The 25,144-nt window shown below is 43.9% G+C and overlaps 1 protein-coding gene and 1 long non-coding RNA gene across 2 annotated transcripts; one reads left to right on the top strand and one right to left on the bottom strand.

The window, feature by feature from the left end:
* Positions 1-241: 241 nt before the first annotated feature.
* On the top strand, positions 242-3,055 carry LOC142107436 (DNA-dependent metalloprotease SPRTN-like). Its single transcript, XM_075190868.1, has 4 exons — positions 242-523; positions 984-1,086; positions 1,516-1,641; positions 2,819-3,055. Exons 1-4 carry the CDS (start codon positions 342-344, stop codon positions 3,053-3,055), a joined length of 648 nt encoding a protein of 215 aa, XP_075046969.1. The 5' UTR covers positions 242-341.
* Positions 3,056-10,066: 7,011 nt separating this feature from the next.
* LOC142107880 (uncharacterized) lies at positions 10,067-17,620 on the bottom strand. The gene is made up of 2 exons (XR_012680031.1): positions 16,972-17,620; positions 10,067-12,664 (listed from the first exon to the last, which is right to left on the bottom strand). It is a non-coding gene; the product is annotated as an uncharacterized LOC142107880 (long non-coding RNA).
* Positions 17,621-25,144: the final 7,524 nt, after the last annotated feature.

A 25,144-nucleotide genomic window follows, 5' to 3' on the forward strand; every position in this document is an offset into this window, starting at 1 on the left:
CGGCTCACATTAGCTGTCTATAGGATTTGAATGTTATTCTTCGTGTGACTCTGATCACTAGAGAGCACCATATGGTCCTTTATCCATAAAGGAATTAATTTTCTCTATATAATAACTTTAGCTAATTCCTATCTTTACACTGGACCTGGCCACTGATGACAATATGTATTTTAACTGGATAGAAATTGAGTTAATTGAACCTATTCCTGCTAGAAAGTTACAATTAGGAAGTTTCCGACCATCATGAATCCAGCAATTGTGACCCGCGCACCATTGTCCTGGGCTTATATATAAAGCAGCTGTTGGTGACTGAAGCTTTGATAGGTAGAAAAAGGAGCAAGATGAGTATTATTGAGGAGCAAGTTGAAGAGGAAGAGAGATTGAGGCTATCGGTAGTTGACCCGGCATGGGAGACCATGGATCCCACCCCAAATATTGAGGAACTTCTTTCCGAGTTCAACAATACCTTCTTTTGGGGCAAACTGGAAGGAGTCCAAGTGAGTTGGAGTTCGCGGATGACCCAGTGAGTTCGTTTTATGTATTCCTGCGAATAAATACACTGTTTATTAACTTTTTTAAAACTTTATTACGTATTGAACATTTTTACACTTACTTAGAAGAAACTTTGAAGAGAAGGACCCCCATTTAGTTTTCCTAGGTTTAGGTGTCTGATAGCACTTATCGTTTTTTTGTCTTAGTTGGTTTAACCTCTTGCGCTCGTGGTATTTGATGTGTCTGGGGCCCCATTGGCGGAACAGTATACTGCCAGGGGCCCATTGTAACATTCTTCTTACTGAGGGCGGAAAAATTGCATTTAGAATTTTCAGGAGAGTTTTCCGAGAAGTGTTTCTCCTTCTTCTACCTTTGGGTCAGTCACATCTATTTAGGTTGCTTTTAATGGGCATGTTTACGTGTCACCTTCTCTTATGTAATTGCATCAAACTATGAATATCCTTCAAATGTGATTTGTGTTTTTCCTCCAGAAGCGCAGGTCTGTGCTACCATCCAAAAGACAGCGGAGGGTCGTGTAGAATTAAATTAAGCAGACCTATTTTAAGCCAGTTGCCCAGGAAAGATCTGGTAGAAGTAAGTATTATAAGCTGTCTTTTGCCAGAAGAATGTCGTGATCGAGATGATTGCTTCTGCACCAAAACAAGCATTATTTGCAGCAATATTTGTAAAAGTATATATATGTCACTAAAACCTAATATTTAGGTATAGGTGAGGTGAGGGGGGATTTAGGAAGCTGGGAGAGAGCTGTGAAAGAGGTAGCATCATAATGTTTAATATTATTCCCATGCATGCGATGCCTTGCTCCACCCTGACTCCTCCCACCACGCCGTCATCTGCGTAAACTGGCCGTCTGAAGGCAAAGATGGAGGAAAGAGTGGAGTATGCTGCTCTTTCCTCCATATTTGCCTTGTAACATAAACCTCAATATTTTTAACAAATAGATTGTGTTTTATATCTGTGTCATTATTACTATACCAGGATGATCATTGTTCTGTATTGCAGAGTCTGTTGCATGAGATGATACATGCCTACTTGTACATAACAAATACAAGGGATAATGTATCACATGGACCAGAATTTTTAAGGCACATGCACCGAATTAATTCGATAACTGGTGCTAACATCTCTGTAAGTATGTAATCAGTCATTTGGGGTCCATTGATGTGAAATGAGAGGGGAGGGTGAGATACCAGACAGCAATAAGTGGAGAGAGATGTTGGTGGAATTCCTGATGAATAATGGGCTTAAATAGTTAAATACATAAATTTCCCTTAAATTTGCCACATAAGGTTATATACCATGTAGAATTTTTTTCACCATACTGTAGCTCTGCAAGGCAAACCTTAGGGAATATTCCAAGTGGGTGATACATTGAGTGGGTAAAGGATTGAGTGGGTGATACATTGAGTGGGTAAAGGATTGAGTGGATGATGCATTTAGCGAATGATGCATTGAGTGGGTGATACATTGAGTGGGTGATACATTGAGTTTGTGATGCACTGAGTGGGTGTTGCATTAAGCGGAGGATGCATTGAGTGGGTGAAGCGTTGAGTGGTTGGTGTATTGAGTGGATAGTGGGTCGGTGATGGGTTGACTGGGTGATGGGTTGAGTGCGTGTTGCGTTGAATGGGTGATGCATTGAGTGGGTGATGGGTTGAGTGGGTGTTGCATTGAGTGGGTGATGCATTGATTGGGCAATGGGTTGAGTGGGTGTTGCATTGAGTGGGTGATCGGTTGAGTGGGTGTTGCATTGAGTGGGTGATGCATTGATTGGGTGATGCATTGAGTGGGTGATGCATTGAGTGGGTGATACATTGAGTGCGTGATGCACTGAGTTGTGGCACATTGGTTGGGTGATGTACTGAGTGGGTGTTGCATTGAGTGGGTGATGGGTTGAGTGGGTGTTGCATTGAGTGGGTGATGCATTGATTGGGTGATGCATTGAGTGGGTGATACATTGAGTGCGTGATGCACTGAGTTGTGGCACATTGGGTGGGTGATGTACTGAGTGGGTGAAGCAGTCGGAGAAGCAATGACTGAAAGGATATTACTCAGATGTTTGTACCCATTAACAGTTAATTAGCCTGTTCTTAGGTTAACATTGCAAAATAGAGTGTTGATGGGATAACATGTTGTTATTATCATGCATATCCATATAATGTATGTGCACAATAGTAAATTTTAGAGATAGTTTTATTCTGCAATCAGAAACTAAAACACTCACTACCGTTTGTATATTTCATGTTCATTAATTGCTCCTTACTGAGAATAATGTCTTTAATATTTGTTTCGACTATTTGATTAGGTCTATCACACCTTTGAGAAGGAGGTAGAGGCCTGCTTAACGCACTGGTGGAGGTGCGACGGTCTATGCCGGATGGTCCCTCCATATTACGGGTACATAAAGAAGGCCACAAACCGGCCGCCGTGCTCCAAGAACCAATGGTGGTCACTTCACCAAACTCATTGTGGCGGCACCTTTATTAAGATCAAGGAGCCACAGAAAGGTAGCCAGGATTTGATGATTAATATACATGTTTAGGACTTCATTGTGACTAGCGGATTGTTACATAAATAAGTATAACTGTCAGTAACACCCCTGTATATGTGATCATCTTGTACAAGCAGCTTTGCTTTTTTTCTAATTGACACTTGTGCATTATAGGAAAAAGACAGAGCAGGGAGGGAAGACCTGGCACAGCTTGTAAGAGACCAAGGCTGGAGGGACCAAGTGTTGTCTCAGAATAAAGTAAGTGACATTTAGACTGTTTTATAGAAATAATAAATGTTCTGTTTTTGTATATAAAGTTTTTTTTATGCATAATAAAGTAAATACCAACATACCAGCCATACAAAACCCCAACTAATAGCCGAGGTACAATGTTGCAATGTGTTATTATGTGTAACATTAACAGTGTAACAGTAACACAATACCAGGAGAGTGGAGCATAGAATGGAAGTGTAACAGGTAACAAAGTATTTATTAATTATATCTAAAATCTCTAGAGGTCTTTACAGAAATAATTGTAAAACAATAACAAGAGTTAAAATGTTAAAATATCGAATTTCCCCCTTTACTCCGTCTAGAGAGACATTTACTGGTTCTTTTCATTCAATATTGTATTTAAAACCACTGACTCTGGGGTAAACTCCAAAATTATGTCATTCAAAATCATTTAATCACATTACTATGTATATCTTTTGTTTTATATATAATTGTCGATTCTTGCAAAGAATTGTTTCTATTTTTATTTATTACAATGTAGTATTATGTTGTCCGTTATTTTATTCTCTATCTATTGTTCTATATTATTATACCTTTAATAATCTCTTTAATGTTGTTTATATATGTCAGGATCTGACTACGGCTGCCCTGCGGCATCTACCATGGGATTGCTGTGTACCTCCTGCCGCTCCTGTCTGCTAAGAATTATGGTTGGACTTTGGCCATTATGTGAACCTGGCCTGCAGTACCCCTCTACCACCAGAGGTGCTGCTGTCCTACCATTGTCCATTCTACCTCATTAGCAGGAATTACCTCCTTCCCTAATCAGCACCCGCACCTGTTCCACTCCCTTTATAAGACTGCCTCTCCCAGTAATCTGTGGCAGTTCATGTCTTGCCTGCTGCTGCTGACTTCCCAGTATTGACCCCTGTTTGTTCCTCGGCTACGCTGCTTATCTTCTGACCCAGACCCAGGCTCCGTGCTTGACTATGCTCCAGCTCATTCCCTGTTACCTTCGTGGCTCTCCTGGCATTTGACCCTTTAGCTTGTTTGACCCTCCTCTATTCTGACAATCATGGATCAATCCAGTGCCTCATGCCTCCTGGCAAGACCTCGAGTCCTGTCTACCATGGTTCATCCAGTACCTCATGCCTTGTGCCTCCTGAGCAAACCAGGTATCCTGCCAACTGTGGCTCATCCAGTGCCTTTTATTCATCCGCAGGAGTTCTCATCGTCAATTGAAAACAGAAAGATTAAGAAACAAATAAAAGTATATTTTTGTAATGATATGAAGGGTATTCACCTGTGTTTCATTCTGTTTAATTTTATGTCCTTATTTTCATTTGTCCAAATATTGAATCAAATAGTGATGCACATTCCAAACCCAATTTTTATATAATCCCATAATAAAGTAATTTAAATCAATTTCATATCCAAAGGACCTACAAGATACATTGCTATCCAAAAGGTGTACTTATGCCTAGTCCAGTGTTTCCCAAAACCAGTCCTCGGAGACCCCTAACAGTGCAGGTTTTCCGGATCACAGGGGAAATAATTAGAACCACCTGTGGATCTGTTACATTGTGTCTGTCAGTAATGACTGCACCTGGGCTCTAACAAGGAGATACAGAAAACATGCTCTGTTAGGGGTCCTTGGGGAAACACTGCCCCAGTCAATTCTATTATGCTCCTGTACAGTGTTGCTCATACACCATATAGATTGAGACGTCGGAGGGGCACTGGCTTAGTGCATTGTTGTATCTTCGCTGGACAGAATAGATATAATTAGGACAATAAGATCCGTCTCCCTAATACATCATTACATCACATTCACCCTCCGTAGTATCTCCGCTTCTGCTTCCAAACAGTAATAAAAAACACACACAACCTCCTAATGGACCACAGTAGGTCTCAATATATAAAACTAAATAATATATAAAACTAAATATAAGCATAAAACATTCAATATTAAGTGATTGGATGGGCGATCCTCATTGCTATACAAGGCAGATGTGAACTCACCAATAACAGTGACATTTAAAAAAACAGCGCTGGGAGTTGTCACCGACCTTTATCACAAAAGTACCGCTAACACAGATTACCATAAATATACAAATGTCTTAATATCTTACAATAATAAGAACATGTAGTGCCACAATAAATGCTGGATCAACAGATATTCACTCTTAACTGTAATTACTTTATTTCATGTGAGGAATATTGTGGATCTCTTGGCAGTCTAATAAATAAACAGAGATTTATTCAGCCTTTCACTGGCACACACAGACTGTGTTGTACTTTTTTGGGACCAAGCAAGTGATTAGCTCTGCTGCCAAACTCATCTCTGTGTGAGTACTACTTATTGTCTGTGGAACGTGACAGATGGTGACACTTCTACCTCCGGCACCTCTACCTCTGGCACCTCTACCTCCGGTACCTCTACCTCTGGTACCTCTACCTCCGGCACCGCTACCTCCGGCACCTCTACCTCCGGCACCGCTACCTCCGGCACCTCTACCTCTGGCACCTCTACCTCCGACACTTCTACCTCCTGCACCTCTATCTCTGGCACCTCTACCTCCGGCACTTCTACCTCCTGCACCTCTACCTCTGGCACTTATACCTCCGGCACCTCTACCTCTGGCACCTCTACCTCCTGCACCTCTACCTCCGACACCTCTACCTCCGACACCTCTACCTCCTGCACCTCTACCTCCGGCACCTCTACCTCCTGCACCTCTACTTTCGGCACCTCTACCTCCGGCACTTATACCTCCTACACTTCTATCTCCTGCACCTCTACCTTCGGCACCTCTATCTCCGGCACCTCTACCTCCGGTACCTCTACCTCCGGCACTTCTACCTCCGGCACCTCTACCTCTGGCACCTCTACCTCCTGCACCTCTATCTCCGGCACCTCTACCTCTGGCACCTCTACCTCCTACACCTCTACCTCCTGCACCTCTACCTCTGGTACCTCTACCTCCTGCACCTCTACCTCTGGCACCTCTACCTCCTGCACCTCTACCTCCTGAACCTCTACCTCCTGAACCTCTACCTCTGGCACCTCTACCTCTGGCACCTCTACCTCTGGCACTTATACCTCTGGCACTTATACCTCTGGCACTTATACCTCCGGCACCTCTACCTCCGGCACCGCTACCTCCGGCACCTCTACCTCCGGCACCTCTACCTCCGGCACCGCTACCTCCGGCACCTCTACCTCCGGCACCTCTACCTCCGGCACCGCTACCTCCGGCACCTCTACCTCCGACACTTCTAGTTCCGGCACCTCTACTTCCGGCACCTCTACCTCCGACACCTCTACCTCCGGCACCTCTACCTCCGGCACCTCTACCTCCTGCACCTCTACCTCTGGCACCTCTACCTCTGGCACCTCTACCTCCGACACCTCTACCTCCGGCACCTCTACCTCCGGCACCTCTACCTCTTGCACCTCTACCTCCTGCACCTCTACCTCTGGCACCTCTACCTCCTGCACCTCTACCTCTGGCACCTCTACCTCCTGCACCTCTACCTCTGGCACCTCTACCTCCTGCACCAAGTACCATAAAACCAAGACGACACAGGTTTAAAATGATAAAGGTCCAGTCTTTAATTTAAGTAGCAGGTCTTCTCCAATACTCCTTTCATAGCATATAACAGGACGACTACAATGCACAGATAGTAAGCTGACACTTCCCAAGAAGTAGGACTATATAGATATGTTTATGAACAGTTCATAGTCTTCATAATTTGATCAGTGAAAGAGCATCAGTATTTGGGTGTCTGGCAGCACATAACTTCATGTTAATACTGAATCAAACAGAATGTATCACACACATTTCTCAGGCCAGGGTTGAAATATTTCAATTTTACAAAAACCATTCAGGCTCTAATCTGATATACTACAGGGCAGGGATTGGGGAAGTCGACATTTTAAGGTCACTCAAAAATTGGAAAAACGGTTTCCAAAAAAACATGTGACTTATTTTTTTTTTTAGAGAATTTGTGTTAGTCCCGTGAGGTTTTAAGATTGTCCATAGCAAATTTTTGTTTTTAGCAATTTTCAAAAATGGTCATGTTGTGTATTTACCACTCCCTAGAACATACTTGCCTACACTCCCGAAATGTCCAGGAGACTCCTAAATTTTGGGAGAGCGGTCCTTTCTCCCAGATCCTACCCCTAGTGGGCAGAAAGAGGGCCTCAATGGCGCGTTTTGCCGCAGCATTTGACTCGCTGTGTAGTGCACAACACTTGGATATTAGAATAACCCTGTTCCAAAGGATACATTTAAAGACTTGTCTGGAGATCCTGGACGTGCAGCTTGTCCATGTGGTCTCCAATTGGATCCCAAACAGTAAAAACATTTCTAGGAATGGACTCAGCAGCCATACAATGCAGTGTAAATTATATATGTGAAACAAAATTCTCTAAAACCGCAACAAGATTTATTAATACATCTGTGATATAAAAAAAACGTACATAAGTAAAATATTACATTTTAGCTTTAATCAGTCTTAAAAAATTACCCATATTTCTGCTGTAACTAGGGATTGTCGAAGTCAGCAAATTGGATAAAGTCATTTCAATTAAAGTCGAGCAAACTTGGTTGTCTTTGTCTGAAAAGATGCGTACGGTACGCTACGATGTACAAGGGCACGCTACGGCGTGAAAGGGCGTACGCATCCACTACACGTGGCAGCAACAGTAATTGGTCTTTTACCATACATTCGCACAAACACGCATACTTATAAAATAGTACACATTAATGGTAGTTGCAACACATAGTCATTTATGTTGAAATATAGTAGTATTTATATGTTATATTAAAGTTACATGCATATTAGTGAAATATACGGAACAGGTTGAAGGAATCATATCATGAGTGGTATCATAATAAACCTCTTTACTTGTCCTACTGTTTGGTTCACTCTGCGAAGGAATCACAGAGTGCATACGCAAGTTATGAATGATAGGGAATTATGGACTACTTAAGACTAAGGAATCTTGGCGGGAAAAGCCGAGCATACCCCCTGGAGAGATGACCCCCTCCTTTGGATTCCTTAGGATGAACCAGCCAATGATTGACAACCCCTTGGACCTTCCTGAGACCTGGACCAATAGATGCAAGCTATACCATCTTCATTGTATTACTGTATTTCATTGTGTATATAAGCAGCAGCTTCACATCTAGTGTTCAGACATCTTGTCCTCAGACTTCAGGATTGAATGACTGCACTGGATCCAGAGCGCCTGCGATAAATAACGGCTGTATTTAATATCACTTCGCTTGAGCATATTATTCTACTTGTTGCGAATAAATCTTTGTGCGTTGGAAACACAAATCGAGGTTCGACAATCGTTATTGGTTAGCGACAATACGCACTTAACAGGATATACACTAACAGGATTCTAGAGTGTTAGCAGTTCGACCAGCCTGGAACTCAGATAATGGGTATAGGGAAACTCCTCCCCAACATGTTTCAACCAATGAGAATTCCTCAGGGGGATGTTCAACATCAGTGGTGAAATAATTAAATCAGTGCCAGTTTCTGACCTTTAAATTAAGGGCTAAATTGCTTTGAAATCCTAATACTTTCTTTGTTTTTTTCTGTTTGCACAGTGTGAACATCGTAGACGACGTTCACCAATATAACTATTAGGAGAAAAGCCTAAAGGCAACACATAGAGGAAGGTTAATTGTGTGCTCCCCGGTACGTGTGCATTGTATAGGACCTTACCGTAGCCATTAATAAGGGAGAAATGTCTCCAGTTATAGATATATGAATCTGATACGTAATTTCTATACTGTTCAATATATCTGAGTGTCCGGACCAAGTCACTTATGGAGTTACACCCTCGACGTTCAAGTTCAATTATAATACAATTCAGTGGTGTTATATAGACATATAGCACACATTTAGATGGTATTATTTAGATACAAATCCTAAAGAGATATTTCTAAAGTAACACAGGTTATGTAAAGTGTGTAAATGATACAGAGGGAGGTATCCTGAACCTGATGTTATGGTGGTCCTGAAGGGTTTTTCCGCCAGTGGGTCATTAACCCCCCCAATGGTTGACCACTGAGACTTAACATTGGATGGTATTGGAGCTGGGTACAGGATCTGTAACCCTGTGTGCAATGCTTCACTGGTGTATCCTTTTCCTTAAAATGTTGCTGGTTACTTACTGACCCCCCCCCCCAGCCGATCATACCTAATCCATTAACGTCACGGTTATATTAATCAAATCTCGGCCATCTATACCCATTACTTACGTGACATTTCCATTTGGTCTATTACAGGAAGGAAGATTCCCATTGGATTTTCAAAGGTCTAAACGACAGATGTAGGAGTGTTTGTATCTAATTATATTTTCATGGGAAAATGCAACTTTCGTACTTATTAATAACAGCGAAGACACTGTTCTGTCTTGTGCATATGACGTGGAGGAACTAGTTTTTTTTATATTTCATTTTTTTAACCCCTCCTGAAAGTCAAGGTAGCTCACAAAGCTTTGCGATATCTCAGCTTCACAAACATCTCTTCTTTGTAGCCCTAGAGCGCTGATCCCCAATGCAGCTTAAAATAACCGTCACTTGATAAATAGGACGGTTTGTTTACCGGCAATTCCTTCAAACTGCAAATGCGGTTTGAGACCATGGGGCTATTTGACCTGCAGACCACCCAAACACAATTAAAAGTTAAATATATAAACGAGAACAAGTTAATGTGAATACAAAACCAATGAATTGATCTGTGATTATATGGCACGATTATAAAACGTGTTTAGGAAATGAGAAGGGAATCCTCTTACAAGTATCTAGGTATCGCTTGTGCTGATTTTATTACAGTAGAAAGAATAATCAGACAGGATTATATTATAACAATACAGGGTCAGTAGGTTATAATTATAGATGCATGTCATATAGGTGAAAATCATTCTACATGTTACTCCGGATACCTCCTGTTGGCATCTGTACCAAAGCTCACACGGGTACACATGCACACCTCGTAGCACGGGTAACCCACGGGTAACCAAATCCTGCGCTGTAGCTGAATTATTACTGCTTTCATGTTAACAAGTCAAATTTACATTTTAAATATTTGCCAGTGAATAGCAGACTCCAATGTGTGAGATTTAGAGAGATCCAACAGATCTGGATTTTGGGTTAGCGAGTGGAAACGAGTGATGACTCAGTTCCTCACGCCAACTTCAGATCTGAAAGTGCTGCAAAATTTTGGATCGATATCTTGTATTATATAGCCCACCACACTGGTCTAAGCAGCCGTTTGAGAGGTGTTAGCATGTGGGTAGGACGTTTGTTGTAATTCGCTGCTCCGAAAATCTCTTACAGAGGGTCGGACAGGGTGAAAGAGGCATTTTATATCGCAATAGCTGTGATTTTACAGCACAAATCTTGAGATCAGTTTGCTGACACATTGAGCTGATCAACTGAGTGTGAGTGAAGAGTTGACAAGCAGCGGGCTACTGGCTGTAATCGTATATTATAGTGTATATAGTACAGACATCTGAACTAGTTAGTGGAGAAAAAACAGGGGGCTGTATGACTCCGAGCAGCACACCCCTAAAAAAATATTTCTTGTTTTTAAAAAATCCCAAGTGTTTCAATCTGAAAGCAATTGTGTGAGGGGCAGAATATCAGTGATATCTGAACTATTCAGTGGACAAAAATCAGAGTACTGTGGTTGACCTGGTCCTAGCTCTACTATGCTGAAAGGATGAGGAGGATGATGAGGATGGTACAGACGCTGCTGCTGTTGATGGCGATACATCTACCCAGTGGGCTGCCGTGGTCATGTGGTCTATTGTTTGACCAGAACCGCTTGTACATATCCGTAATTAAGTGGATAGTCGGTGCAATGGTTTTTTTTAGGGATTGAAGGATAATTGGTTCGAAGTAACATAAACGCCAAGGTTGGTTACATTGAAATAAAATTATGGAGCTTAGTAATTATCAGCCAGTTGGTGACAGGGCTTAGGGAGGTCCTACGCTAGGGAAGGTTTATAAGGGTGGTGAGTGGCAGTTGGCTTTCTCTTGCCTTCTAGAAAGTTCCCCGCCCACCCAGACCCTTTGCTCGTTCTGTTTTTGTCTTGTCTGTTATGTTCGTTGCTCTGCTTTATCTTCCTAAAAGGTCCAGTTGGCGGAAAGCAGTCCAATGAGCGGCCATAATGACACATTCGAGTGGCGTGGTGGGCACTCTCTCCTACCAGGGATGGGCAATTAGTTTTACTACCCTCGGGTAGTTGGGGGGCACCACTTGGTCGGGTAGGCCTTAAGTAATGAGCCAACATGGGGTAGAGTTGGGCTCCACCGCCCAGAAGTGTCCCAATATTTAGTTAAAAATTTACGGATTATGGTTATGGCTGAAGGCTGATTGGTCTTGCTTATAATTTAATTAAATTTAATCTTTCCATGAAATTTGCAACTTTTCATTCGCCAAACAAGTGTCTTGTGTGTCTTTATTTTATAGTGGTAAACTAAACTCTTGGTAAGTGAAATAATATTAAAGGTAAAAGTTATCAAACGCTGGGCGGATTATGACTTTGTGTCTAACCTCCAGGTAAAGCTTAGAAAATGCTGCTTGGGAAAAATGGAATCGAGGTGGAATTTGGTAAAATTAGGTATGAAGACATGATCCTAACTAATCTGCTAAATCCTGATGCGGAAATTGGACTCACGTCCAATGCTAACATCGCTGTCATCGCTTGAGTGGTCCGCTGTGTTACTGTCTGCATATACTGTATACATTTGAATTGTCGACCAATAATAATATCGATGTCATTATTGTCAACTTCCCAACCCTGTCTATATTATGGTGTCGACCATATAAATGCTGATCATGTGACTGTCGAACATATTATCACACCCAGCGAGAGGTAGTAACGAGGTGAACTCCACACTTTATATGCTTCAGCAATTTTCCCCAAACCGTTTCACTTGTGGATTGACAGTTATAAAGAGATTAATAGAAAATAGACTTTAAATGACTTATGCAATAAATAATAATGTAGGAACAAAAACATCTCAATATCACGTGATTTTACCTATTTTTCACAATGTTTAATTAAATCCAGATCCAAAACCAAAACACGTGAAGATTTGTGGCCAAAACAAAAACAAAACTCGGGGTCTGTGCACATCTCTAACAATAACAGGTCGGAGATCATCCGTTCTGGTCTGAGCACCAGGTGCAGGGTTGAGGGGTAAACATACCATACAAATTGTTATAATAGCTATATGAATATCTATATGTAACAGATGCATAGATGACCCAGACAATCCATGCGATGTGTGTCAGGATTCCCAGAACAAGAGCAATTACGTTCACGGTGAATGCTGTGTGTGAATAGCTGGAGGCTGGAGCTGCTTCTCCACGTCTGGAAGAGTCCCGAGTCTAGAGAGAGAGAGAGAGAGAGAGATATGTATCCATCATACGGTGATCAGTGTGAATATCAATCATACTGCAATCCATACAATAATAATCTGATCTAGCGTCTATCTCTCCCCCTACATAGTGCACCCTGCTGTTCATTATCAGAATTCATACATAGACTTTTACACCCAATGGCGGACAGGTTGCATCTGGAGATTTCAGCATCACTGGTAACTACAATGTTGTCTCAACTTTTAACATCAGAACTTTATGTAATCAGGGGCAAATGCTGGATAAGGAGAGGGGGGTTTCCACACCACGCCGCCAGTGGGCGTGACCAGCTTGCATAGGGGCGTGGCTATAATATTAGACAGTGCTTGGCTGCTCTCCAACTCTTCCTATCCCCATAATATACATGGGCAATGCAGGGTGCACTACTGTTAGGTGCACGCAGCTATCCCTTTTCAAGCAGAGCCGGGTGAAGCGGGAGCAGGGTCCAGCCACCTCAATTATACAGTGCCCCAGGCTTGGAGGGGGATTTCCAGGCACTAGAAACCCCCCCCCCCCTCGGTTTGCCTATGGTAATGTCTGAGCAGCGTTGCTGTGGACACAGCCCCATAGCCGAGAAGATTGGGGGAATACAACCAGGGGTGTAGCACCAAATCGCTGGTCACTATAGCAAAATTTGAGGGGAGCTCTGAAATATGTGTCGGTGTACTGACAGAAAACCCAGTTTTGCATGCGTTGGAGATCAGTGTGGAGGGGCACGGTATACAGATGGTCTAGCATAGGTTCAGCTTCAAGTAGACTAACATCCTACGCTATCTGAGCTTTGGGGAGTCTGTTCAAGCCTGTTAGTGGGTGAGAATGTGAGAACAGGGAGTTTGAGCATAAGGTACCTGTGTGTGATGCCTCATGTCTAATGAAGGGAGTTAGAAAGTGATTATCCCCAAAATGTGGAGTATGAACTCTTGAGCATAATCTGAGAAACAGTCAACTAATGACTGTACTGTCAACTTCTAAGCATGACGGAGGTACTCAATAAAAGAGGGTATTTTATGACCGATAGTCTTGTGCTTGTCTATTACAACAACTGTGATGTGAGCTGTACTTTATACCGGTGCCATCAATACATAGACAAAGGCAACAAAACGTCTCATCCACCCCCAGAGCCCGGGGATAACGAGAGATTGAGCTAAGCTGGAGATACCTGGGGCAGGAGGTAGGTACTTGTGGCGTGAAGTGACATCACATATCAGTGAGACACACTTCAATATAAAGAGAGAAGAGACATTTGTGTGCTAATCACTGCACATTAAGTACGTTGAATTATTGACCATTTGAAAAACTGAGATAAATGAACTAAAATTTTAATCATCCTAAAAATTTTAATTGATATTGTTTGGATATATTTTATTTCTACATCAAACCAATGAGTGTCAGGTACCAGGATGATGTCAGCAGATCGGGCGGGGCTGTGATGTGTATACCGACAAGTGGGTGTTAGGAAGACCTGGGACCCCTCCCATCTCACCCCAAAAATAATACCCACCACATGCAGCAACACCCCACAGATTACACCCACCCGCTTCAGAGATGTATCCCCCCGTACTAACAGTCTCTCTGGGGAATCTAAACTCTGCCCCTTGCTCTCTGCCCATATCATGCCTGTACCCCCTGTCTCTTGTCCGGATCCCCAATGCCTGTCTCTCCTTAGCCCTGTCCCTGTCCTTCTCATGCCTGATCCGAGCCGTGAGGTATAACGGAGTCACAGTTTTGTGCCTGGTAGAGGTTACTGCTACACTTATCACTACGTCAGCAGCTGTGATCTATGTGAAACAGACTTTTGCAAAAATATGGCAGTGTGTAGTGTGCAACCTTTATTCACGTAACAAAGCTGTGCTGACATTCAAGGGAGAGATAAGAAAGGGCAGTTACCCTCCAACATTTCAGCTCCATTTTAATGGAAAAAAAAGCATGCTACATAGCAGTGAAGAGAATGTGATGATGGAATAGAGGAAATTCATAGTGTGTGAAAGATTTAGAGCTTGATTGCAGTGGAAAAGTAAACTCAACTGTAATCACCAACTGCCCAGAGCCAGGAACTAGCACAGTGTCTGTAATCACCAACTGCCCAGAGCCAGGAACTAGCACAGTGCCTGTAATCACCAACTGCCCAGAGCCAGGAACTAGCACAGTGTCTGTAATCACCAACTGCCCAGAGCCAGGAACTAGCACAGTGCCTGTAATCACCAACTGCCCAGAGCCAGGAACTAGCACAGTGCCTGTAATCACCAACTGCCCAGAGCCAGGAACTAGCACAGAGCCTGTAATCACCAACTGCCCAGAGCCAGGAACTAGCACAGAGCCTGTATCTACCAACTGCCCAGAGCCAGGAACTAGCACAGAGCCCGTAATCACCAACTGCCCAGAGCCAGGAACTAGCACAGAACCTGTAATCACCAACTGCCCAGAGCCAGGAACTAGCACAGAGTCTGTAATCACCAACTCCCCAGAGCCAGGAACTAGCACAGAGTCCGTAATCACCAACTCCCCAGAGCCAGGAACTAGCACAGAGCCTGTATCTACCAACTGCCCAGAGCCAGGAACTAGCACAGAGCCCGTAATCACCAACTGCCCAGAGCCAGGAACTAGCACAGTGCCTGTAATCACCAACTGCCCAGAGCCAGGAACTAGCACAGAGCCCGTAATCACCAACTGCCCAGAGCCAGGAACTAGCACAGTGCCTGTAATCACCAACTGCCCAGAGCCAGGAACTAGCACAGAGCCCGTAATCACCAACTGCCCAGAGCCAGGAACTAGCACAGAGCCTGTAATCACTAACTACCCAGAGCCAGGAACTAGCACAGTGCCTGTAATCACCAACTGCCCAGAGCCAGGAACTAGCACAGTGCCTGTAATCACCAACTGCCCAGAGCCAGGAACTAGCACAGAGCCTGAAATCACCAACTGCCCAGAGCCAGGAACTAGCACAGTGCCTGTAATCACCAACTGCCCAGAGCCAGGAACTAGCACAGAGCCTGTAATCACCAACTGCCCAGAGCCAGGAACTAGCACAGAGCCCGTGATCACCAACTGCCCAGAGCCAGGAACTAGCACAGTGACTGTAATCACCAACTGCCCAGAGCCAGGAACTAGCACAGTGCCTGTAATCACCAACTGCCCAGAGCCTTGAACTTGACCTGCAACTGTAATTACCAACTGCTGGGTACTGGCTCTTTGTCTGTTGCTATCAACTGACTCCCCACTTTGTGTCTCCTGTGAGTCTGCCCCCTCCCTTTAGATTGCAAGCTCCCGTGAGCAGGGCCCTCTAACCCTCATGTCCTCCTTCTCCTGTTTACCGCTGCCTTCGGCTCCCCAGCCTCATTTTGCACCTTGACTCTAGTCCCCGCCTTCGGTTCTCCTCCTCTTCCCTGCCGTCCCATCACCATCATACTTTAGTTCACCCCCCTCCTCTCCTGCCTCCCCTCCTAGTTTCTCAATGTTCCTGATGCACTTTTACCTCATTGACCTACGTACCAGTAATCAGCTGTAATCATTTTATTGCTCTTTGTTTCTGTTACGCCGTGCCCTGTTTTGTCCCATGCTGTATGTACAGTGCTGTGGACCTTTTGCGGCACCATATAAATAAAAGATTATAATAATAATAATAATAGCTGCCGGGAGCCAGGATTGAGCACAGTGACTGCTTCCATGAACTTATACTTCACCAGCAGATACACTTGTTATTCCGCTACCTTACATATCAAGTGCTTCTCACGTCTCTTATGTTGTAAGCTCGTTTCGGCAGTGTCATCATTACCTTTTCTTTTATGTCATTGTATGTAATTTGTATCACAATCCCATCCATCTACAGCAGTGAATTCTGTGTTGGTGCTTTACAATTATGAGATAATAATAATAATATTAACTGGGTCTACGCCAACTGCAAATTAATGGCTAATATAATTGGGTGCGGTTCCGAGTTTTCGGTCACAATATATAGAGGTAACTAATCCCTTGATGTAATCCCTGTACAGTTTGTTTTTCCATTGTAAGAATGAGCAAGTGAACCCCCTGTATCTCCTGGGGGACTCCTTCTAAAGGTATTTTGTTTTATTAGCGAAGGCTTGACCAACTTGTAGTCCTCCAGGTGGCCCCCAGCCAAAGGCAGCCTATGTCTGCTAAAGCTCATTCTCACCTCACTAGGGACCCTTTTTATTGGGCATAGGGGCTCTGTAGCCAGCTCAGTTTACAATGCATATTACATTTCTCAAGTGTGAACCAACCCTACTCGATCTCTTGATGACTGTCCGCCACCTGCTTACCTTGCTGGAGTATATAACAGCCACAATACCAAGGATCAGGTTACAGCACAATAGATTCACTATGGACCAAGCCATGTAGTCCCTACAGGCTGGTTGAGGGAGGACCATCACATTGGTGGGTTGACTCGTCACAACAAATGCCGGTGGAGGTGGGCATCCATATGGGTATGGTGGAGGGCCATTGTTATAGACCACGTTAGGAGAGTACGCTGATTGACCACTGGATTGAAGAGGATATCCTGGCGGATTTGTTGAATTAGGAGGATATCCTGGCGGAATTGTTGAATTAGGAGGATATCCTGGTGGATTTGTTGTATAAGGGGTAGATCCTGGTTGATTGGTTGAATTAGAAGGATATCCTGGTGGATTTGGAGAATAAGGAGGATATCCTGGTGGATTTGGAGAATAAGGAGGATCGCTTGCTAAACGCATCTGATTAGTCTCTTGTTTTTCCATATCTCGGTTCGGATACATTTCCCCTTTTCTCTCTTCTTCAGCTGGGGCTGTTTTTTGGGAAATCGAGTCACCGATGACTTCAGAAGAGCCGACACTGCTCCCGTGGCATCCTCTGGTAGACAATGTGCCGATCTGTTACGTGCACTATGTATTATATACAGAGACGACAACGCCACACCCGTATCATTTCCAGTGGATGAAGTGTCAATATTGTCTTAAGGTTGCTGTATAGTTGGCTGACCTGGTGACTTTTCCAGGAAATACGATGCATATTACAAAATTGCAGCACTAAGCCAAAGGATGCAAAAGGATATAATAAAGTTTCTCAAGGCTGGGCGAGCCCTTGATCTATTGATGATTTTTTTTGTCTGGATGCTTAACTTTGCTGGAGAATAGACAAGTCATAGTGCCCAGGATCTGATTACAGCATATCAGGTTCACTATGAAGCAGCCGTAGAGTCCTTAAAGGACAGGTGACAGAAATTCAAGTTAAAAAGAAAAAAGCAACTTGTGGGATTCTTACAGAAAACTGATGCACCGTAGAAATTTGCTTAAGAGTAACACAAGTATAGTAGTAATATGTCCTGGTGTATGATACATATAATGCAGTATAGGGATTAATGAATTCATTTAATGTTAATATATCCATAAAATATAAACCTTACGGGGGTGTTTCATTGCAGAACGTAACTTACAACAGACTGGCAGATTTGTGTCGCGTCCGTCCCGCAGATCTAAATCTAGTAAATCTAAACTATTATGCATTATTATCTCGTTATAATTTGCATAAGTATAAACAAATAAAATTTAATAAAATAAAAGGCATAAGTGTCTTAGGATATTGCACACAAAATAATTATTTTCATATACTCTGTTGCATGAAGTCCAACAGTGTTAGAAATTCACAGAAAATTCCCCCAGCACACTGCTACAGCCAACAACAGATCTGACATTTCTACTGTAGATAAAAATGCAAAAATCTCAGTTACACACATTTGCAAATGTATGTAAAAGATTATCCGCCACTCCACAGCGCTTTTGCTAATAGGGTGGTCCTACTCTAAACAGTGAGAGTGCCATATATTTGGGCCATACATATGTGTTTTTAAATTGAGAGCTAACTTACCAAGAGGTACCGCAGAAACCTCCAAACAGCAATCTAATGTCAGTACCCCCTCTCAGCTACTGACGCCAACATGCCTCTCAGACAAATACAGAAGTGAAATGTTCTGTGTGTTTGTTCCTTTTAGGATAACCCCACCCTTCCAAGCACCTGCTATAGCCTATAAATGGATTGAGCAACTTTCACTTCAGTGTTAGAAATTCACTAAAATAAACCACAAAATTAGGTCTTATGAAATTTCCCTATGTCTGCCGGCAGCCTGGGTGGCAGAACTGTCACTGTTACCAAGTCAAAATCCCATTTTCCTTAAAATGATTTGTATTATGAATTCTCACTCATTCACATGCATGTTTTGTTTTTAATCTATTAGAGATGAGCGGGCTCGGATATCTGAAATCCGAGCCCATCCGAATGTTGCCGATCCGAGCCGGATCCGAGACAGATCCAGGTATTCCCGCCAATTGCAAAACTGAAACCGAGGCTCTGAGTCATAATCCCGCTGTCGGATCTCGCGATACTCGTATTCTATAAATTCCCCGCTAGCCGCCGCCATCTTCACTCGGGCATTGATCAGGGTAGAGGGAGGTTGTGTTAGGTGGTCCTCTGTCCTGCTATATCTCGTGCTGTGCTGTGCTGTGCTGTTCAGTTCTGTGCTGTGCTGTGCTGTGCTGTGCTGTTCAGTTCTGTGCTGTGCTGTGTCCTGTTCAGTCCAGTGGTGCTGTGTCCTGTGCTCTGTCCTTCTAAGGGCATTGTTATTTCCCCATTATTCCCAAGTTATAAAAATTTTTAAAAAAGTTATAAAAAAAAATAATTTTTTTTTATAAAAAAAAGAAATTAAAAAAAAATATCCAAAAACAATCCTGCAGTATAAGTCCATTGGTACTGCAATATTACAAAATTCACTGATTCTGCCGTATAAGTCCATTGGTACTGCTATATTACAAAGTTCACTGATTCAGCAGTATAATTCCAGTGGTACTGCTATTACAAAGTTCACTGATTCAGCAGTATAAGTCCAGTGGTACTCTCCTGTGCCGCATATAATTTATAAAGGCTTTGCCAAGTGTGTGTGGCTTAGGGGTACGCTCTCTTGTGCTACATATAATGGAAAACAAAAATTTGAAGGATAAAGTAGGGAAAGATCAAGACCCACTTCCTCCTAATGCTGAAGCTGCTGCCACTAGTCATGACATAGACGATGAAATGCCATCAACGTCGTCTGGCAAGCCCGATGCCCAATCTCCTAGTACAGGGCATGTAAAATCCAAAAAGCCCAAGTTCTCAAAAAGTAGCAAAAAGAGAAACTTAAAATCATCTGTGTCACTCACCGGACTGTGAGTGCTTCTTCCCGGACATTTAGGAACCGTGGCCGTCCTCCATCCTGAGGGACTGCGCATGCGCAGCCCTTTCTATACCTCCAGTGTATGTTCCTTTAACTTAATTGGCAGATCAGGCAACCTCCCTATATTAAGCACCTGTGGTCAACACCACGTTGCCTGATCTTGGAGTCTCATTCCCCATGAGTCTCTGAAGGTGTTCCTGTGTTTCCTTGTTTATTCAGCCCTGCTGATTCCTGTGGTTTCCAAACCACTTCTACCTCTGTGGTTTCCAAACCACTTCTGCTACTGTGGTTCCCATACCACTTCTACCATCTACTGTATCATCGTGACTGTGAGCTGATTCCTATCCGCTGCCTCCGTGCACTACAGTCTTCTAATCACTTCAACTCTACCACGTATCATTGGGACTGTTAGCTGATGCCTATCCGCTGCCTCCGTGCATTACAGGCTTCAACCACATCCACTCACCTGTTCATGATTGTGACTGCCAGCTGATTCCTATCCGCTGCCTCCGTGCACTACAGGCGTCAACCTGCAACTCGTCTGTGTTTCATCATCGTGACTGTTTGGCTGATTCCTATCCGCTGCCTCCGTGCACTACAGTCTTCAACCTGCAACCCGTCTGTGTTTTATCGTGACTGTTTAGCTGATTCCTATCCGCTGCCTCTGTGCGCTTCAGTCTTCAGTCCTTGTCTACTCTACCGTGTTTCCTTGAGTCTGCTGCCACTATTGCTACCCGCTACTCTCCGTGATCATCTGTTCCAGTTCAACTCTGCTCCGGTGTCCCATCGTTACTGCACCTGCTGGTTGCTATTGGTTACCTCCGTGTTCCCGCAGAGACCCGCTGCTGTTACTTCTCAGCGCTACTCATCCATCTACTGCTGATCCGCTCTCCACGCCTTCCTGTGTTATCCTGCTGGCCTCCTGCCCTTCAGGTATCTCTGCACTCCTGTCTGACTGCCTTCTCCTGAACCACGGTATGCATACTTCCCATTGACTGTGCTGTGTATTGCATACCTTGCTGGACTGTGTTGGTTCTCCTCTGGAGTGTACTATCCGCTGAGTCTATTGCCATCATTGACTGTGTTGGTTCTCCTCTGGAGTGTACTATCTGCTGACTCTACTGCCATCATTGACTGTGTTATCTTATGCCGGATTACTTCAAGAGACTTTCTATATTGGCAGTGTTGTTCAGTCATTTATACATTTATATTGTGCATATTACTGTGGATCAAAGTCAAGGTGCCCGTGTATATATTGTGTTGCAGTCTCTCCCCGTGCACCTCCTCACATATATATTCAGTAGTACAACTTGCTAGTGGCAGACCACTGACTCCTGTTTACAGTTTCACCTGTTCCAGTATCCTCTCACATAGCAGTGGTACAACTTGCTAACGCAGACCACTGACTCCCCGGATACCTCCACTTGGATTCCATTCCTTCACTCAGACAGCGGTACAACTTGCTATCCGCAGACCGCTGACTCTCATCACCTCCTCGTTTCTGTTGGACATTCCTCCTCACTATAGCAGTGGTACAACTTGCTACCGCAGACCACTGACTACCTTCACGTGTCCTTTGTCCATACAGTTCCTCGTGTATTACTACCTCCATATTGCCAGTGCTGCTAGTCATAGACTTTCCTGAGCATCTCATCATCTGCTTTTCCTGTTCCGTGATCACCCTGCTACCAGAGTACCATATTACCACCTATACTGCTCTGGTAAGCCTATCACCTGGTGATCCCTGGGTAAAGACTCCTAGTGCCCGTGACAGTAAGATCAGGCCATGACAGACCCAGATACGGAACCTACTGCTAAAGAGATGCTGCAGCATCTGGTCAGCCGTGTGGAGCAACAGGATGCTCGCCAACAGCTGTTACTTCAATGTTACCAATCGTTAACCTCCCAAGGAACATCTGGACAGACTGTTACAGCTAGTATTGAAGCTCCTGTGCTTTCCTCCGTTTCCCCAGTGCCATCCCAGGTGTCTACAGCTCCTACGCTTCACCTGCCTACTCCGTCAAAATATGACGGGGACCCCAAAACTTGTAGAGGTTTCCTTAACCAATGTTCAGTCCATTTTGAACTCCAACCTCAAAATTTTTCTACCCATCGTTCCAGAGTGGCCTATCTTATCTCATTGTTTTCTGGACAAGCCCTGGCTTGGGCCTCCCCTCTGTGGGAAAGAAACGATCCAATTCTACAAGATAGTGCCAAATTCATTTCCACGTTCCGAAGTGTGTTCGATGAACCAGGTCGTGTGACCTCCGCTGCTTCCAGCATTCTTCGTTTGCGACAAGGCTCCCATACAGTAGGACAGTATGTCATTCAATTTAGGATCTTAGCCTCTGAACTTCAGTGGAACACTGAAGCATTAGTTGCCGCCTTCTGGCAGGGGCTCTCCGATAAAATTAAAGATGCACTGACTACCCAAGAGCTTCCTTCGTCACTAGAAGATTTGATCTCTCTTTGCCATCGTGTAGACATGAGATTTCGTGAAAGAGAATCTGAGAAAACAACTTCTGCTAAAGCACCTCTTCGTTTAAACCCTCAATTTCGTCCAGTTTCACCTTCTGTGATTCCCATGGAGATAGGACGTTCCAAATTATCTTTAGAAGAGAGGAAACGAAGAGTAAAGAATAGACTCTGTATCTATTGTGCTGATTCCACACATATGCTCAGTTCTTGCCCTAAGAAATCGGGAAATGCCAGGCCCTAACTAGTTCTGGAGAGGTGAAGTTAGGGTCCCTGGAGTCCTCTCCATTGTCTATGAAATCTAAAGTCTGCGCTTTCGATGTTACGATTTCCTTTGCTACTAAATCCTTTGAGTCACAGGCATTGATTGATTCCGGAGCAGCAGGAAATTTCATTTCTAAATCACTAGTGAATCAATGGTCCCTACCAGTGATCACTTTAAAAACACCCATTACTGTGACGGCTATAGATGGATCACGTCTCATCAATGGTCTCATCACCCAGAGTACGTCTCCAGTAACCCTTCAGATTGGTGTACTACACCATGAAGAAATTTCGTTTTTAATTCTTCCTGTTACGACAAGTCCGATTGTCTTAGGCCTTCCATGGCTTCAATGTCACTCTCCCCAGATTGACTGGCGCACCCCTCAAGTTACGTCTTGGGGGCCTGAATGTCACCATCGTTGTCTCTCTCAAGTTATTCCTCTTAAAGTACAGCAATCTTCCATCTCATCTTCCTCCCCGGGACTCCCTCCTCAGTATGCTTCATTTGCCGATGTGTTTGATAAAGCTCAGTCTGAACGTCTTCCTCCTCATCGTTCTTGGGATTGTCCGATCGACCTTCTACCTGGCAAGACTCCTCCCAGGGGTCGGGTCTATCCTCTCTCGTTACCTGAAACTCAAGCCACATCTGAGTACATACAGGAGAATCCCCAGCGTGGGTTCATTCGACCTTCCACCTCTCCCGCTGGAGCTGGGTTCTTCTTCGTCAAAAAGAAGGATGGATCATTACGCCCTTGTATAGATTTTCGTGGACTCAACGCCATTACTATCAAGAATCGGTATCCCATTCCGCTGATCACTGAGCTATTTGATCGCATCAAGGGAGCTCGGATATTTACTAAGTTGGATCTTCGTGGTGCCTACAATTTAATTAGAATCCGTTCCGGTGACGAATGGAAGACCGCGTTTAACACCAGAGATGGGCATTACGAATATTTAGTAATGCCCTTCGGGCTGTGTAATGCCCCCGCGGTTTTCCAGGGTTTCATCAATGAGATCTTTCGGGACTTATTATATGTATGTGTCGTTGTCTACCTGGACGACATATTGATCTTCTCACAGGACCTGCCTTCTCATCACCAACATGTGGCAGAGGTCCTCTCCAGACTACGGAAAAACTCGTTGTTCTGTAAATTGGAAAAATGTTCATTCGAGTTACCCCAGATTCCATTCTTGGGGTATATAGTTTCCGGAGTTGGCCTGAAGATGGATCCAGACAAAGTAAATGCTGTACTACATTGGCCTCAGCCAACTACTCTTCGTGCCATCCAGCGTTTTTTAGGTTTTGCCAATTACTATAGACGCTTCATTCAAGACTTCTCATCCATTGCATCTCCCATTGTGGCCTTAACTCGGAAAGGGGCTAATGCTAAGCAATGGTCATCTGAGGCTCTCCAAGCCTTTCAAATCCTCAAAGAGTCCTTTTCGTCTGCTCCCATTCTGCGACAACCTGATGTGACACTCCCCTTCTTCCTAGAAGTAGATGCCTCTAATGTGGGCTTAGGAGCTATTCTCTCCCAACGCTCAGAGCAACAAAAATTACATCCTTGTGCCTTCTACTCTCGGGGTCTTCTGCCCGCAGAGAAAAACTATACTATCGGGGACAAGGAGTTGCTGGCCATCAAAGCTGCATTAGAGGAATGGAGATACTTGTTGGAAGGAGCTCGCCATCCGGTGACGATCTTCACGGATCATAAGAACTTGTCATATTTGCAATCTGCTCAATGCTTGAACCCTCGTCAAGCAAGATGGTCTCTTTTCTTTTCCCGTTTTGAATTAATTATAACCTTCAAACCAGCTGCTAAGAACAAGAAAGCTGACGCTCTATCTCGAGCTTTTGTGACGTCCTCTGATGTAGAAGAGGTTCCCAACCATGCTATTCTAGATCCCAAATGTATTTCTCTGGCTGCTTCATCCACCAAAATGCTACCATTTGGGAAGACCCTCGTGCCTCCTACTCTGAGGAGGAAAATCCTTTCGTGGTTCCATGCCTCTCGTTTTTCTGGACACGCCGGTGAACATAAGACCTTTGAGATTCTCTCTCGTAGTTACTGGTGGCCTTCAATGAGGAGAGACGTCAAAGAGTTTGTTGCTTCCTGTGATTTATGTTCTCAGTTCAAATCCTCCCGCAGAACTCCAGCAGGGTTGCTGCGACCACTACCCATTCCGTCCAAGCCTTGGACCCATATTAGTATGGATTTCGTTACTGATTTGCCACCAAGTAAGAATCACAATACTATTTGGGTAGTGGTAGACAGATTTTCGAAGATGGCTCATTTCGTCCCTCTGTCCGGTTTACCTTCCTCGTCTACTCTGGCTGAACATTTCATTAAAGAAATCTTCCGCATCCATGGATGTCCGTCTGAGATTGTGTCAGATAGAGGAGTACAATTCGTTTCCAGATTCTGGCGGGCCCTTTGTAAAACCTTGGGCATACGATTAGCACTCTCATCGTCTTACCATCCGCAATCTAACGGACAAACGGAACGAGTCAA

This window comes from Mixophyes fleayi, chromosome 11 (genome assembly GCF_038048845.1).
Source record: "Mixophyes fleayi isolate aMixFle1 chromosome 11, aMixFle1.hap1, whole genome shotgun sequence".
Taxonomy (NCBI): Eukaryota; Metazoa; Chordata; class Amphibia; order Anura; family Limnodynastidae; genus Mixophyes; species Mixophyes fleayi.